This window comes from Dermacentor silvarum, chromosome 4, assembly GCF_013339745.2.
Source record: "Dermacentor silvarum isolate Dsil-2018 chromosome 4, BIME_Dsil_1.4, whole genome shotgun sequence".
Taxonomy (NCBI): domain Eukaryota; kingdom Metazoa; phylum Arthropoda; class Arachnida; order Ixodida; family Ixodidae; genus Dermacentor; species Dermacentor silvarum.
In genome coordinates, this window is record NC_051157.2 from 210,546,108 (window position 1) to 210,563,777 (window position 17,670).

The 17,670-nt window shown below is 49.8% G+C and overlaps 1 protein-coding gene across 2 annotated transcripts in view; it reads left to right on the forward strand.

The window, feature by feature from the left end:
* The window catches only part of LOC119450923 (pseudouridine-5'-phosphate glycosidase-like), a 99,137-nt gene that overhangs the window by 59,102 nt on the left and 22,365 nt on the right, over positions 1-17,670 (forward strand). For both annotated transcript variants that reach the window (XM_049666347.1, XM_037714389.2), the window contains exon 5: positions 10,527-10,618. In XM_049666347.1, the coding sequence (XP_049522304.1) occupies positions 10,527-10,618 (92 nt within the window). The remainder of the gene's footprint in view (positions 1-10,526; positions 10,619-17,670) is intronic.

Sequence of the window (17,670 nt, forward strand, 5' to 3'; positions counted from 1 at the left end):
ACTGTATTTACTGAGCTTTACTTTTATTGCGAGAGCAATTATATGGACACTTCAACCGGATTTCTGCCGTCGGCGTCGCCCGTCGCCGTAGCCGTCGCCGTGAGGTTCCGTATAGATAAAATCTTCACCGCGCGCCGTATGCCCGAGCGGAAGCGTGCGGGGACGCGCGCTATCACGGAGAGCGAACGCACTCAATCTCCCACGCGCAAGCAACGAAGCGGGAAGCAAGCGCCGGAGGGAGCGGGGGGGGGGGGGGGGCACTTCTACTGTGCCAACAACCGCGCTCGTCGCTCGACCGCACGGTCTCTTATCTCTCCCACGCGCAAGCAAGGAAGCGGGAAGCCAGCGCCGGAGGGAGCGGGGGGGGGCGCACTTTTCCTCTGCCAGCAACCGCGCTCGTCGCTCGCCGCACCGTCTCTTATCTCCACACGGCTCTGACCTTTATGCACTGTGCATTCGCCGCTCAGTTTCCGTTGAAGCGATAGACCGCACGTACCTTCGCCCGCTGCTTGCTGCCAGCGTTTTGACCGTCGTTGTCTGCAGTCATTCAGTGTGATCTATTCATGTTTGTTTGTGCGCGCTCACACCACGCTTGTACATTCAGTTAGTAATAGTCGGGCCACATTTTCCAACGCACGCTTCACATGTAATGCTGCCCGGATCGGCAGTGCAGCGCTACAGGTGTGTCCCTTCGCACGCGCGCTGCCCACGGGACGCGCTTCTCATCAACACCACCGTTTCACACGCGCCTTCTCGTGGTCATCGAGTCTCTCTTCATGTCGGTCTACTTACGCCGCAGCACACCTGCTTACTTAATCAGCTCATGTTTACTACAATTCATATTGCTACCAAAGCCGCTCACCTTACATCGTATGACATTGCTGTGCTGCTATCGCATTCATTGCTTCGCCCTTAGGGCGAAACTGTGACATTTTCTTACTTCATTTCTTCACAAGCACACGCACACGCGAGGGGGGGGGGTCCCATGTCTTTGATATGGATGCTTAAACTACCGATATGTATTATCGGTCACGTGACGTAGAAGAAAGCAGAAGCTTGCCCCCCCCCCGGTCGGGCCGGTGAACCCCCCCCCCCCCGAAAAAAATTTCTGGCTGCGCCCCTGTCCGATGCGTTCAGTGCGTCTTGAACGCGCGACCCACCGCCTGGTTTCAAGTCACGCGCTTCTATGAAGCTGATTCCGCAGCCCGTGCTTCCAAGAATCGCTTCGTTCACAAGTGAAATCTCGACTTTAATCGAGACAGACCTATCATTGGAAGGACGTGGTGCAGCCGCATTCACTGCGGCATCGTCAAATAATCCACCACCTGGGATTTCAAGCTGCCTGAACACAATCAACCGAACGAGTTTAATTAGGCCATCTTATTTTCGCCCAGGACGACACAATAAAATCACCAGCTTCACATGTTCGCTTCGCGACATAGAGCATTTACTTTCATCAGCAGCGGATGAGCAGCTTACACGTGGAGTTCGAGCTGCATTGCATATTGCAATCTCTTCCGCGCACACTAGACCCCAACAAACTGCTGACATTGCAGAAGCATCGAGGGCACCCGATATCACACATTGCCAACTAACACAAGTGTCCTCTCAGCAGCACGGCATATGGATGACAGCTTTAGAAGTGGCTTCTGAAAAACCTCACAGCTTGACCTCGTCATCAGATAAGCCACACGAAAGCGAGCAGTGTCAGTTGCCCGCCGTTGGCGACACAAGTTTGCCAAACAGATGCCAGTCCTATTCCTGAATCAGTGCTACAGCATCAGCTAACGCAGTCACGTCATAAATATCTAAATCAGTCACTCCAAGATCAACTTCAACTGCCTCGACGACGACTTCGACACAGACGACGACGGAGAGCGTCGCCGAAAGCAGAGTTGCAACAAAGATAACGTCAGTGCTAAAGTCAACAAAACCCAAGACGAACTCAGCGACGATGACGTTTTGCAAGAAAGAAACATCGCCGAGTACCCAACTCCAGTACCTCTTATCTGGACTGCTCCCGCCCAACGGTCTGCTGCGACGATGCTGTGCACAACGACGAGAACAACACGGGAACTTTCCTAACATACCATAACTGGTGTTCCCAAACTGTGCGATGCAAAGTTCGGGAATTAGTATCTCAAAACTACGGTGTCTATCTCAGGGTGTCATCCTGAGAAGCCGTTCCAAGTGGAACCGTCTTGCGATCTCCAAGGCTACAATTTGTAAACTGCAACATGGGCCATGAGTTACTTCGTTAAGATTTTAATTATTGAATTTTGGCTAATTAGTCGATTATGTGCTTAAAATTTGTGTGTAAGTAATATCCACCTGTTCGAGTAGACCAGCTCATGAACTAGAATTGTGCTATCTGCCACCGGCAACCTTTAAAAATTTTAGAAAATGTGCCATGAAACACCCTGTATGAGGCACATCGCGAGTACCTTCACATAACCTTTGTATATATATTGTAATGAAATCAGGGAGACAAAGACACAGCACCCGTTCAATGGGCCGACCTCTCTTTGTCGCATTCTCCTCATGCACCCGCCTTGCGAGCGCCAGCGGCCGAGCTCACTTCGTCTTTACATTCGGCCACGCTGCAAGCTTCCGGAGCGCTTGTGCACGCAACCACGCAACTTGGCCCGGTATTCAAGTCGTCATTTGTGCGCCGTCCAGCGCACACTCAGCTTCTCTGGAGGTCGGCACTGACTGCTGCGCTCTGGTCGCAGGTCCCGCCGATGATTATCTATTCGCAGTTGGAAAAACGGGACAGGCGATCTCGGACACTGAACCGCCGTCTGTCACACAATACGGGTCGGTAGCACTTGTTGCGGTAGGTCTCAGTGCGAAGGTGCTTCAGAGTGCTCGAACCAGCTGGTCTTGGCAAAACGTCACGCGCAGCCAGACTGTGCTCTTCAGAAGGCGTACCGTCGGCAGTATTTGATTGGCCTGCAATGTACATTGTCAAATGCGGTGTTGCGAGCTTTTTAAGGCTCGAAGCAGGGTACGGCTGCGTCTGCGCTGAAACTGATGGCCTCCTGGGCCTCTGGTCTCCCGTGGGTCTCCCGCTGTCTCCCAGCGGCACCTGAAAGCACTCGGCCAACGGCTGCCCTGAAGTTAGGAGCTGTGGTTCCCGTATGGAGCCCGGTGACCACGTTGCCAGCAGCAGCGCATGGGATGTCATCTCGGGCTCCGGCAGCGATGGTGTGGTTCCGGGTGCCCAAGCAGAGTCCGAGACCCGCGGTGGGAAAAGTAGCTCGCGACCGGGGTCCACAGCGGGGCAGGCCGCGAGCCTGTCGGTCAGAAACCCGTCGGGTGCAGCCACAGCGGCGAGATCACACTGCCCCCGAGCCCCGCGGGGCCGCAGTCGCAGAAGATCGGCTGGCGCAGACGGCCATGTTGAAGCAGGAGCAGTGGTCGCCACGTGCCCCCCACCGTCCCCGCAAAGCCAACGGCGACGCCCGGTGAGCCGGTGTCTACGGCGGGGAAACCGGCGGCCCTCACTGTCGGAGCGTTGCTGGACACACCCTCTGCAGGATTAGAGCGGTAGCTCTCCGGAGCGTCGGGCGCAGAACTGCGCTGATCGGACTCACCGCAGGCATGAGGAAGCGGACCGAAAGCAGCCATCAGAGCTGCACTCCACTCAGACCACGAGCCATGGTTGATGCCGGCGTAGTTGTCATGTGCCTTGGCGGTACTGTAAAGTCGTTCCGCTGCAACGTGTGTGGTCTGGCAAGGCATGACGATCACTCAAGGCATTGATGTTGCGAACCCAAAGGATGACGTCGTCTTGAAAGCCGCGAAACGTCGGTGAACGCCGGCTGCAGGGAAGCGTGGACGGCGTTCCCAAGAGGGACGCAACCGCAGACGGATGCGAAACGGTCGTCATAACGTGGAGCTGTTGTGTCAGCTCGGCGATGGCGCGGACGAGGTGATCCGTACATCCCTGACCTAGAGCCATGCACCGAGGAGGCTCGGACGCCATCCCAGGATTAGAACGGTGAACGCCGACAAAATATTAAATAAAAAACAGAGTAGAGAAAAACCAGGCTGCAGTGGGCAAATTGTAGCTGTTAGTATTTACAGTTTCGAACAGACTGTTCTAGACCCACATAGTCAGAACAATCATACAAGCAACACAGCGAAGAGTCGGTAGGTTAACATAGTTAATATTCTTGGCGACACATACGTGTTGTTCATTCTTTGCCCCGGCACATATACGCCAGAAATCTTACAAGTGAACAACCTCTCATGCCAGGCGTACGCATCTCAGCGTTAACAGGAGTGTTTCTCGAGATAAATGTTGCTTTACGCGTTAACAAGGCGAACTCACCTCGCATATCCTGGTCCCTTTGGGAGCCGTTCGGCCTTGGCCCATACGATATCAGCTGCCGGCGCACGTCTGTCCGTCCGCACGGCACCGCGTAAAAAGATTTGCCGCCTTACCTGCGGTTTGTGCAGTTGGGTGTGCTGCACCCCATCATACTGGAATATAAGTGTCAATATGATGTGTTTCGTATCCCTTCACCGAGATGCTTGACTTAATATCGCCGAATACCATACCTGCAACCAAGAGCTGCCGAATGGAACGCACGCCGCACGCTCGACGATTCGCTGATTGCAATGAGAATGGCACCGACGGAAACGTGTCGAGTCGCCGTCGGGCCCGTAAAGTTGGCTTCGCAGCGGCGCAGTTGAACATTTGACGTCATGTTGCTGACTAACGTTGCACGTTGGGCTTGTTGGTGTAACATGATGGAGGCAAAAGTCCATCTTTTTATACCAACAAGCCCAACGTGCAAGGTTAGTCCACTTCATTTCTACTTCAGTGGGCCCATCCTTAAATGTTGTTTCTGATGCGCTGCGCGTTTTGCCTCCGCCATGTTGCGCCACGTGATGGCACTCGGCGAATAGCGGTTCGAGCGGCGCCGGAAAATTTATGCGCAACTCTGCTCCCGTAGGGAGCATATACAGTAACTCTACGGCAGCCTACAACAACCTTGCATGTCGGCTCGCTACGGCAGCCGCATGCGGAGGCGAAGCTGGAGAAAAAGAAAGCAGCAGTTGCCGGAAAGCCTGATAAGCAGTCAGGGATCTTTGAATGCTATCGCGGTCCCCTCTTTAAGGCAAACCATGGCGCCCGCATTTCGATGGGGGCGAAATGCGAAAACACCCGTGTACTTAGATTTAGGTGCACGCTAAAGAACCCTAGGTGGTCAAAATTTTCGTAGTCCCCTACTACGGCGTTCCTCATAATCAGATCGTGGTTTTGGCATGTAAAACTCCATAATTTAACCTTTTTTAAATTTTCTCTTTAAGGCGAAGCTTAAGCCTCCTCCATTTTTTAACCGCTAAGCTGTTTAAGCTAGGCGCAATTTGTGGTGCGTAGCCACGGTAGTCATGGCAACCCGCAGGAGGAGGAGGAGGAGGAGGAGACCGTGTGCATGCGCACGCGGTGTCTTCCTCGCCAGCTTCCTGCCTTTCTGACCCCTGCCTCTCTTCTCTCCGCGGGGCGCTGAACTAGGAGAAAAAAAAGGCAAAAGCTTGCACTAGGCCGCGCAAAGCTCAAGACACAGCGAAGCTGGCCGATTGATATCGAGCGGCTAGCGTCCAACGCGTTCGGCGTCGGCAAGCAGCAGCGTTCTTGGCACTGTGCCAACCTTGGTTAACATGCCTGTGTTTGTGGCATGCCAGGAGCGCTGTCACTCGTAGGCGCCCACACGTCCAGCGCTAGACACGCGAAATGTCGCGAGTGGGAAGGTGCCTCCGAAAAAGATCTCTCGAGAATACCTTCCTACATGCATAGTTTAGTTAAATCAAGTTAAGACCTAGCAGGGAACCAAGTTAATACCTAGTGGATGCAGCCAGTAAGCTTCGCTGTGCCTAAGCTGCACTGCGTGCACTGGGGACACGTCAAAGATACCCAGGTGATCAAAATAACCGGGAGTCCCCCACTACGGTGTGCCCATAATCATATCGTAGTTTTCACACATAATACCCCAGTTTGGCATGCCAATTGCCACACACTTGAAAATTCGCCTGAACATCACCTCTAACATGGAGCCTAACATGGCAGAGCACTTGTTTCTGTGCTATTTTAATTTTTGGTGAAATGTCCGCCTTTCGAGATGCCTCGCCTCCCCGTCTTGCGGCCATGGACGCGGAGCATGCCACAGGTCCGCCTAGCCAGATGTCACCACGGCCATCAACAACAAATAAGCGAGTTGGCTCCAACAGCGACACCGAAGACACCGAGCGGTACTCCATGTCGGAAGACAACTCATCTGACGACAGCTTCTCTATGTCGGAAGACGACTCATCCGACGACAGCTTCATACCCGTCAGGAGTAAGAGGGAGAAGAGAAAGATCGTCAACACATCGCCATTAACTCCTGCGAGTACAACGACTATAAAGTCAAGGCCTGCGCGCCGGCTGTACGTCATCATCTTTATGCCGGAAGAACCCTCAAGCAACCTACGATTGCTGAACAGGCAAGCCGTATCCATTTTTCTGGAATGTGCGGTGCCGGATCAAATTAAAGAAATCAGAATAAAACCACGGAAGAATGCACCCGCCATAGACGTGTACAACGTGAGTACGCTTGGAAAACTTCAAGAAATCACGGAGCTAGGCGGCATCAAAATCCGCCCCTTTATGGCGATCGACGATACACCCATAGCCGGTGTAATTTACGACATCGACATTGCCATTCCCAATGATGACTTACCTAGCCTCATCAAGCCGGCAAACGAGGGCACTATCATTACTCAAGTGCGCTGCCTTGGGAATGCGCGCTGCGTAAAAATAAGTTTTCAAGGGGGATTGTACACCATCCTACGTTAAAGTCAAACATTTTCGACATCCGGTTCGGCCGTTCATCCAGAAGCCGCTTCAATGTTATCAGTGTTTCAGGCTAGGACATGTCAAGGGCGTGTGTCCCAACTCGCTACTGTGTCCCCGTTGCGCTGAACCTCATGCAGAGGATCCCTGCGGTGCCACGGTTCTGAAGTGCGCCAACTTTAGCGGCCCTCACGCTGCCTTGTCGAAAGACTGTCCCCACATCAAGAAGGAGCACGCGGTTCTCAAGCAAATGGCTAGAGAGAATTCGACCCACAGGGAGGCAGCCGAAGTAGTCCGACGTCGGCGTCGACGCCGGACTACTCGCCGGACTACTACTTTGATCCGCAATGGCAGCGTTCGGCGAAGTGTTTTCGCACAAATAGCGAGGGTGAAACTGAGGATGATAGGCTGAACTCACGGAGGACAATTTTATGAAAAGGCATAAACTCAGCGAATGCAGTAACTGGATTTAAAATAGTGATTTGGTGGAACTTGCACTTCGGTAATTTTTTTTTGGTGACAAATCGTTGGGGATGGCCAGGAGAAACACACTGCGGAGGACAATTGTCATTTCTTGCAAATGTATCGGTTGTGGGCACCTAGTCTGCTCCCTCATGCTCCCAGACATTGTATTGAAACAAACGGCACATGTCTAAGTATGTCCTGAATGTGTTAAATAAATACCCCAGTTTATTTATTTATATTTTGTAGGACACCTTCTCTTCAACTGAGATTTTGTGAATTTTATGTCCTGGATACCTGGCGCTGCCAAAGTCATTTTATATTACGCAGCAAAGGGTTCGACGCCCAGTTCACAAACACTACAAGATAATGATCTCTAATTTGGTGTTTCATTGCACGCTATCCACTGCAACAGCTCCTCTTTCAAAGAAGTTTCTTAGGTGGCATAGCACTAGTAAATGGAGCACGCATTGCAAAGCCGCATTGAAAACCGTCGTTTCCGTTCAGCCGCAGAAGCTTATACTACTGTCAGCTACAACTGCGAAATGCTATACTAATGCTGCCGAACATAAGCGAGAGCGTTTGATCGCTCTGCCATAAATAACAAAAGCGGAGAAAAATTCACAGGGTTTCTTCTGTTATCCCTCAGACGACTTGAAGGCGAAAGTCTGAGTGCCGATGGATTAAGGACGGACACATGGTGCACTTTTTTTCACATTCTCTTTTTTGACATTGTCTATTTTTTATTCCTATGTTATTTCCATATTTCATGCACACAATTCCTCGTAGTTCATCGGCAGGTCAGACATGTTCAGATCTCCATCAGTAATCGCTGTGTCATCATCCGAAGCGTAGAGATCCTCAGACCACACCCATCACTTGGGCTTCTGGGAAGCGCAAGTTGCTTTTAAAGCAACTGGCGCCGAAATCAGTTGTAGTGGTGGTTTTGCAACAGCTTCGCTCGACATCCACTATTGAAGGTCGCTAATGACCAATCAAGGTTGATAATGTCGGATTGAGTCCGATAAGGGTGATAACAATCGATAAGGATTGATAAGGGTTAGATGTAGTCCGATAAGGTTGATAACGACCGATAAAGCTTTATAATTAACTGTTTATGCCGATCGCATCAAGTTTGATAAGATTAATAATGACACCGCGCTGCGTAGAGATGAGCAAGTGGCACAATGCTTCCGCATACTTCGACAACTCCAGTGGAGTTTCTTTGTGAATGTTTACTCTTTGCGGCGTGGGCCATTTTTGTACCTTTGCTGTCATCGACGCGTTTTAACTCAATGAATTTCAAGGTCGACTGAACGATGAGACATATAAAGCTGTCGCCTTAAAAAATGTTCGTCTGCCTTCTGGAATCTTTGTGTAAAGCCCAGCATCGTTCTTGAGTGTCCCAGTCGAATCTTTGCGAAGGACTCGAGGATTCCGAGTCACTTTCCGACGATGGTCTGCCGGTTTTATCGTGAAATAGATTATGACGAACGCCACCGAACGCCACTGGGTCGTAAAGATTTGTGTTCAAAAGCAGGCTTTTTCTTTTTTTTCCTCGACGCAACTTACACTATCGTGTGCGATTCAAAAAAGATAAAGGTTGCGCGGTACTTGGTGGTGGCGATGCGAACTAAACGCCATTTGCTTTCTAAATTTCATATTCTTTCACTATCTGGCAGAAGGCTGCTAGATTAATTCCACTGTGATATCGCAAGGTTCGTGTCGAAATTTATTTATTTATTTATTTATTTAAAACTACTGACCAAGCAGGGTGAGCAGGATACACAAGATTATTTACACAAAGATACGGGATGAAACAAGTATGTAACAAGCGTTTCACAATATGTGTGTCGTCATAAGGTAGACGATTAAGAAAATTTAATCAACTTGGTTATAATAAAACTCTAACACGAAATACCACCACTAATTACACAAATGGTATACAGATCACGGGTGCTGGGGGAATGCTTGAGTTTGTTTATTCCAGTGGGCTATTGTTTCAGGAAAAAAAGAGTACCGAAAAGTGTCAGTCCTTCCGAAAACTGGTGTTAGCGAATGAGAGCAGTGGTGTCGAGTGGGTCTGTTTATGAAGGGGGATAGGTATGTTGCGGTGTCTAACGATAGCCTATGATTAATTAAGTTTGATAGAAACTCTAGTCTACTTTTTTTTCTTCGAATTTGTAATAGTTCAATGCCGTTTGCGGTTAGTAATGCAGTGGGGGAGTCAGTAGTCCTAAATTTACTGTAAATAAATCGGACTGCTCTTCTTTGAATTCTTTCAAGTTTCTTAATGTTAACTTTTGTGTGAGGGTCCCAAACTATAGCAGCGTACTCAAGTTTTGGCCTAATTAAGGGAAACTAAGAGTAGTTTAACACTAGGCGGGGCAGTTTTTAGTTTATGGCATAGAAGGTATAGTTTCCGGAAAGCAGCAGAGTAGATGTTATTTATGTGTAAGTTCCACAATAAGTTACTGGTTACTGTGAGACCTAAGTATTTATAGCAGGCTACGTTCTGGAAAGGTGCTGTAGACAAATTGTAAGTGTAGTCTAGGGGGGGCTTTTTTGCGCGTTATGAGGAGATAGACACATTGAGTTGCATTAAGAAGCATTCCCCGTTGCTCACACCATTTTAACACATTGCCTAAGTTAGAGTTAAGGTCACATTGGTCACTAAGGCAGGCAACTTCTCTAAGCAAAACACAATCTTCAGCAAATAGACGAATTTGTACTGGGGTGTTAACCACATTGACAATATCATTAATGTAGGGAGAAAAAATTAGGGGGCCTAGTACGCTCCCCTGCAGAACGCCAGAAGTTACCGGAAGGCAGCGAGAGTGTTGTTCTCCCACCTAAACGTGTTGATTACGGTTATTCAGATATGCTAAAATCCAGGAAATAAACAATTCTGGTATGCCAATTCACCGAAGCTTTATAATTAGTTGATCGTGGGGAACAGTGTTGAATTGAGAGGCAAAATGTGGTGGGGCAGAGTTGCTACTGTAGAAACGCATTGAAGAAAAACAATTAACGCGAGGAAAAGTTTCTGAACCATTCTATCGAGCGGAAGAGCGGTTTTTACAAGTGCAATGAATTGTATGAAAAGTTTTTAAAAGTGAATAAATGAACGAATTTTGCGGAGATGTGTAACATTTGTTCCGAGGTTTCTTCTGGGTACATGCAGTGCGCCTTAATGATTTTGGCTGTTTTTCCTTTCAAGGTTTGGACATGAACAGCCTAGAACATCTGGCACAAGTGGGTAGTCGGGCAGCAAAGATATCGAGACGGGACCTACCTGCGGCGCTGTCGAAGGTATGTAGCGACTTGGAATGCACGGAATAAGAACTAACGCTGTTATTTCAATGTGCAGCCTAGGAATCTTTAGAAAAATGTCGGCGTTCCGTAGAGTGTGCCATAGGAGTACATGCGTTATTTCTCTTGACGCGTCCCCACTGCGTGCTAGCAAACAAATAGCTGTATAGTCACGTCAATGTTGGCGTGCATTCTTTCAAGAGCATATTCAGTGTGCCGGCAAGTACTTTTTCTTAAATTCAGTTACACTCCTACGCACCTACAAATATAAAAACGTCCGCTTGATTCGTAAAAATTCATAGTAGAAAAAAAAATCTACGCACAAGAAATGATGCATGGAATTCTATGAACTGCAGAAATGTGCTCAACTGGTGCATGTTGAGAACTGAATCGAACAGTACTACAGACAAGACGAACTGAAGATGACAGACACAAAGTTCTCACGGTCGACTTCACTTCGTCCTGATTGCAGGGCTGTTCAATTCCTATCCGAACATGCATTTCGATGAATTCGTTCTTCATTGTCATGCACGTTTTTTTTTCTGAGAGCCAGTTTTTGTCTATTGGAAGATTCTGCCTCCAAAATTAATCCGGAGCCCTCGACTACGGCGTGCCTCATAATCAGAACTGGTTTTGGCCCGTAAAGCACCAGAAAGAAGAATTTTTGTACACTTATATTAACATCAGAATTGTACACAAGCGATCTTTAATTCTGGAATAATGAGTCACTGTCGCGTATATGTTGAACAGCACCTTTCTCTATCATTCATTTCCTCGCGAGGAAATGAATTTAAAGAAGCGTTGTATATAACAGAAGTAGCCCGGTGCTAGGAATTAAGGTTATTCGCCTGAAATAATTTTGCAATCAAATAAATGTGGAGCACCTAAAATTTCATATCTAATCTTTTCCTGCATGCTAAAGGTCGTAAGTGTCTGAGGTACTCCCGTAAGCATTCTGACGCTTGGGTGCTTTAGGGTGTTTGCTTCGGCTCGACGCTTCTAGCCGAGGCGCTATTTGCAATATTGAGCTGGGCGCTGAATTACCGTACGGAAACCTTGATCTGATTAAAAGGCACACCATAGGCATGGATACCGACAAATTCACCCCTCGAAATAAAGGTTGGTAAAAATGACGACTCTTTTGATTCACATTTTCTGTTACTGTCCTCACGTTAACCCCTTAGTTATGCGAAATTCGCATGATCGATGGGTAAGTCCCGTCTGTAAACGTCATATCTATATATTGTTACGGGAAGGAAGAAGCGTACTGGTATTTACAGATGGGTTTTAATGGCTGCGCAGAGAAGCGAAAACCCAGAATCTTCTTTGTCGTCTCCCAGGGCACCAACCATGTCTTCTTTCCACCTTACGCACTGTGACATTACCCCCGTCAGAAGAAGCACCGTACTGGTGCGACTCACTGGTTCCAGAAAGGAACGGTTTCAAGCGGCTGACGTGGACGACGTCAGATAGAAGTGAAGGCACGGTAGCATCCAGTGGAGACACTTCATATGTGACAGGCGTCACCTGGCGGAGGATGCGATAAGGGCCGTAGTATCGCGAAAGGAGTTTCTCCGAAAGACCGACACGTCGAGATGGAGACCAAACTAGCACGAGAGCACCTGGTTCGTATTCGACATCGCTGTGGCGCTGATCGTAACGGCACTTCTGACGTGCCTGTGAAGCAGAGAGACGAAGACGGGCAATCTGGCGTGCCTGGGTCGCTGTGGTTATAACATCGCGAGCGTACTCCGTCGGCGAGTCGAGTGTGGTCGAAAGAAGAGTCTCGAAAGGCAAGGTCGGTTCACGGCCATATAGAAGGTAAAAGGGCGAATAACCAGCTGTGTCGTGGCGCGAGGAATTGTACGCAAACGTGACAAATGGTAAAGCAGTGTCCCAGTCGCGATGATCGGAGGAAACATACATCGCGAGCATGTCAGTTACTGTCCGGTTCAGGCGTTCACTAAGACCGTTAGTTTGAGGATGGTAATCTGTAGTAAGCTTGTGTTTAGTAGCACAGGATCGAAGTAAGCCGTTGATGACTTTGGCAAGAAAGTATCGCCCGCGATCGGTGAGAAGTTGACGAGATGCGCCGTGGTGTAAGATAACGTCGTGAAGCAAGAAGTCAGTGACGTCTGTAGCGCAACTGGTGGGAAGGGTTTTTGTAATGGCATAGCGGGTGGTATAGTCTGTAGCGACGGCACTCCACTTATTTCCGTCGTTTGATATAGGGAATGGTCGGAGAAGATCAACGCCAACGCGAAAAAAAGGGTCGGTTGGTATATCCAGAGGCTGCAGCAGACCAGCGGGATGTACAGCTGGTCGTTTTCGACGTTGACACGACTCACACGCGGCGACATAGCGACGGACGGAGCGGTTGAGACGGGGCCAGAAAAATCGTCGCCGAATTCGGTCATAGGTCCGAGAGACGCCAAGGTGTCCAGCAGTGGGAACGTCGTGCAGTTGCTGGAGTACAGTCTGCTGAAGATGAGACGGAATGACGATTAGCAGCTCGGGCCCGTCTGGGTGCATGTTGCGGCGATACAGGGTGTCATTTTGTAGTACGAACATGTGAAGGGATGGGTCAGACGGGTCAGAGAGCAGGCGTTCGATAAGCTGCCGTAACGATTCACCGCATCGCTGTTCAGCCCCTATGTCTTTCAAGGCGGAAAACGAGAGAACGCAGATCGGTGTGGCATCCACTAAATCATTCGGTGCATCGACGGGGTGACGAGACAGGCAGCCGGCGTCTTGATGTAAACGACCCGACTTGTAGACTACAGTGTATGTGTATTCCTGAAGGCGTAGGGCCCAGCGACCGAGGCGTCCGGTGGGATCCTTGAGGGAAGAAAGCCAACAAAGTGCGTGGTGATCGGTTATAACCGTAAATGGTTGACCATATATATATAAGGTCGGAACTTGCCCACAGCCCAAACGAGGGCGAGACATTCCCGCTCAGTAATCGAATAATTGCGCTCAGACGGGGAGAGGAGGTGGCTGGCGTAGGCGAAAACGCGGTTGTTCCCACGTTGGCGTTGGGCTAAAATTGCGCCGATGCCGTATCCACTGGCGTCAGTGCGAATTTCTGTCGGAGCAGAGGCGTCAAAATGGGCCAGAACAGGTGGTGTGGTGAGTAGCGGGATGAGGCGTGAGAAAGAAGTCACTTGTTCAGAGCCCCAGCAGAAAGGAACGTCTTTCTTGAGGAGGTCAGTCAGGGGACGAGCAACATGCGCGAAATTTTGCACAAACCGGCAGAAGTAAGAACAAAGACCGATAATGCTGCGAAAATCTTTGGCAGAGGTCGGTACAGAAAAATTCTGCACTGCACGAACTTTAGCGGGATCGGGGCGAATGCCTGATGAATCGACGAGATGTCCGAGCATGGTTATTTGGCGGTGACCGAAGTGGCACTTAAACGAGTTGAGCTGCAGGCCAGCGGCGCGAAAAACGGAAAACACAGATGAAAGTCGTTCAAGATGGGCCGCAAAAGTTGGAGAGAATACGATGACGTCATCCAAGTAACACAAGCAGATGGACCATTTCAATCCACGCAAGAGCATGTCCATCATACGTTCAAAGGTCGCCGGGGCATTGCACAAGCCGAAAGGCATTACCCTAAACTGATAGAAGCCGTCAGGTGTAACGAATGCGATCTTCTCACGGTACATTTCATCTACGGCAATTTGCCAATATCCGGAGCGAAGGTCTATTGATGAAAAATAAGTGGCACCGTGAAGACAGTCCAGAGCATCGTCGATCCGTGGAAGCGGGTAGACATCTTTCTTGGTAATCTGGTTTAGATGACGATAGTCCACGCAGAATCTCCAGCTGTTGTCCTTCTTTTTGACGAGCACAACAGGGGAAGCCCACGGACTGGAAGAGTGCTCAATAATCCCTTTGGCAAGCATTTTGTCAACTTCGCTCTGGATAACTTTTCGCTCAGAAGGCGACATCCGGTATGCGCGTCGGCGAACAGGTGCCGCATCGTCGGTATTTATACGATGCTTCACAACCGTAGTTTGACCCAAAGAGTGATCGCTCAGGTCGAAAATGTCGGCGAAGGACTCGAGGATGTCATGGAGCACTGCGGCGGATTGGGGGTCGAGGTCCGGCGCAATCATCTTTGCAATGTCGTCGGCCGGGGCAGATGCAGAAGGCGCAGAACGAGCACTGGTCGAAGATGTCGCAACAGATAGAGCTGAAATATAGCACTCGCGGGACGGTGACAACGTGGCAAGCGACATCCCTCGAGGAAGTAGCTGAGGGCACTGGCCGAAATTGAGGATGGGAAGACAGGTCTGATTGGCCGCTACAGAAATGACGGTGTGTGGGAAGGAGACATTGTGGGAAAGCAGGACTGAAGTCGCGGGAGTGAGGACATAGTCTCCGTCTGGAACAGGTGGAAAGGCGAAAACGGTGATGCAGGTTGCTGCTTGGGGAAGAAGACGAATAAAATCCGCAGAACAAAGGTGAGTTGGGGCTTGAGCAGGAAGGTCAATGGAAAGGGGTAGGTCAAGTTGGACCACACCGGCTGAACAGTCAATCAGAGCAGAATGGGTGGTCAAATGTCGAGGCCGAGGATCACATCGTGGGGGCAGCGTTCGAGCACACTAAACAAAACGGACGTGTGGCGTCCGGCGACACTGACACGTGCAACACACATTCCGAGTACAGCCGGAGTTCCACCGTCGGCGGCTGTAGCAGTCGAGTTGGAGCAGGAGTAAGGACTTTCTTCAGGCACGTCCGAAGGTCAGCACTCATGATGGAAACTTGCGCTCCAGTGTCGATGAGTGCTGTAACAGGCAAACCATCCACATCCACGTCCAAAAGGTTCCGATCAGTAGGCAGGGTCAACAGAAGAATTTCAGGCCGGGGTGCTAGAGCAGCGTCACCTCCCGGAGCTGCCCCAGTCAGTTTCCCGTCGGAGAGCGGTGACGGTAAGCAGGGGACGGGGAACGACGCAGCTGGGGTGAACGGGAGCGGCTACTGTGCGGTGATGATGAGCGGTTAGTCGCAGTGACTCGGGCGTTGTCAGGTGCATCTTCGAACTCGGTGGGGGGCGCAGGCGGGAGAGGATTCAGTGGGGAGCGGCGGTAGGCGGGAAAGCTTGGTCGAGAGAGGGCCGGCCAGGAACTTCGGCAATGGCGAGAGATGTGGCCCACACGTCCACAATAGAAGCAGATGGGTCGATCATCATGTGTGCGCCATTCGGCCAGGTTGCGATAGCTCGGGTAAGGACCGCTCTGGTTCCGGTGAACAGGGGCAGAGGCAGCAGACGAAGCGAAGTCAGGACGGTTGGCGGAGCAGATGGATTGCAGACCCACATTGGAAAGTTCTTGGCGAACGACCGATTGAATGAGGGACACGAGCGGCCGGGAATCGTTAAAGCACTGTGTCACTTGTGTGGCAGGAGACGCTGCTTCAATTTCTCGCCGGACTATACGTACGACGTTCTCGGAGGGAGTAGGCTCACGCGGAAGACAAAGGTCTTCACACGTTGATGAAGCAGCGGTGTTGGGTAGGTGCGTGAACTGCTTAACTATGCGGCGGCTTTTCGCTTCTTCAAAGCGGCGACATTCGTTAATGATCTCATTGACTGTTGTGATGTTCTTATACACAAGAAGGTTAAACGCGTCGTCCGCTATGCCTTTTAAAACGTGACTGACCTTGTCTGCCTCTGTTGTGTTTTTATCCACCTTGCGGCAAAGAGCCAAGACGTCCTGGATGTACGCCACGTAAGATTCAGTGGACGTCTGTGCACGGGTCCCAAGGTCCTTCTGAGCAGCACGTTGGCGGCCGATGGGCTTGCCGAACAAATCACGAAGCTTCTGTTTGCATTGCTTCCAACTGGTAATCTCTTCATGTGTCTCGCGCCAGGCTCATGACGTTTTTTTGAGGTAGTATATTACGTTGGCCAGCATAAGCGTGTTATCCCACCTGTTGCTGGCGCAGACCCGTTCGTAATTTTCCAACCAGTCATCGACGTCAACGTTGTCAATCCCAGAAAACATGCCAGGGTCGCGGGGCTGGGTTAGGATGACCGTCGGTGGCGTCGACGGGGCCACGGTTGAAGAGTCCCCTTCGGATGACATGGCAGCCAGGTTACGTCCGCTGCGGAGTTCCGTCTTGCGCAAGTGAGTACCCCGCCCCTCCACCAATAATGTTACGGGAAGGAAGAAGCATACTGGTATTTACAGATGGGTTTCAATGGCTGCGCAGAGAAGCGAAAACCGAGAATCTTCTTTGTCGTCTCCCAGAGCACCAACCATGTCCTCTTCTTTCCACCTTCCGCACTGTGACAATATGATGGCAATCTTCAGGCGTTATTATACATGCCACTTCTGTGTAGCTGAGCGCAGCATTTCTTTCGTGAACATGTAATTTAGATAATAGGTTCGACGATTGCAAGACTTACCGCCATGAATTTGCGCAGAACACTGGCGTTATCCTTTTTATTTTGTGCCCTAAAGATGCGGCACTCATACAATCCCTCCATATTGAGACTTTGCTGTCATGGTTTTCGCTGTTATGACGTACAATGTCGTAAAATGCGATGCCGTGTGTCGTGTTTTGTGCGCTCGGCATGATTTGTTTACAGCGTTATGTAGAATTGCGAGCCAGAGAAGGACCTAAGATAGGCTACAAGTGTTAGCGAATGTGATCCTGTTTTTCCAACCTAAAGCTAGTTTAGTTAAGCATTGCGTTACATATATACGGAGTGTTTCAGCGAACACTTTCAAAAAATTTTAAACGTTGCCTGTGGCAGATCGCACAATTCTAGTTCATGAGCTGGTCTACTCGAAGAGGCGAACATTACTTGCACAAAAAATTTAAAGTCAAAATGGTCTAATTACCAAAAATTTATTAATAAAGTTTCCAACTAATTACCTTATGACCCTCATTGCAATTTACAAGTTCTAGCTTTGGAGTTCGCAAGGTGGATCCTCTTGGAACTAATTCTCAGAGATGACACCAGTTTCGCAAAATTAATGAAGACGAAGAAGTGCGGAACGAACGTCCTTATTCTTTGGTTCTTCAAAGTTGTGCGACTT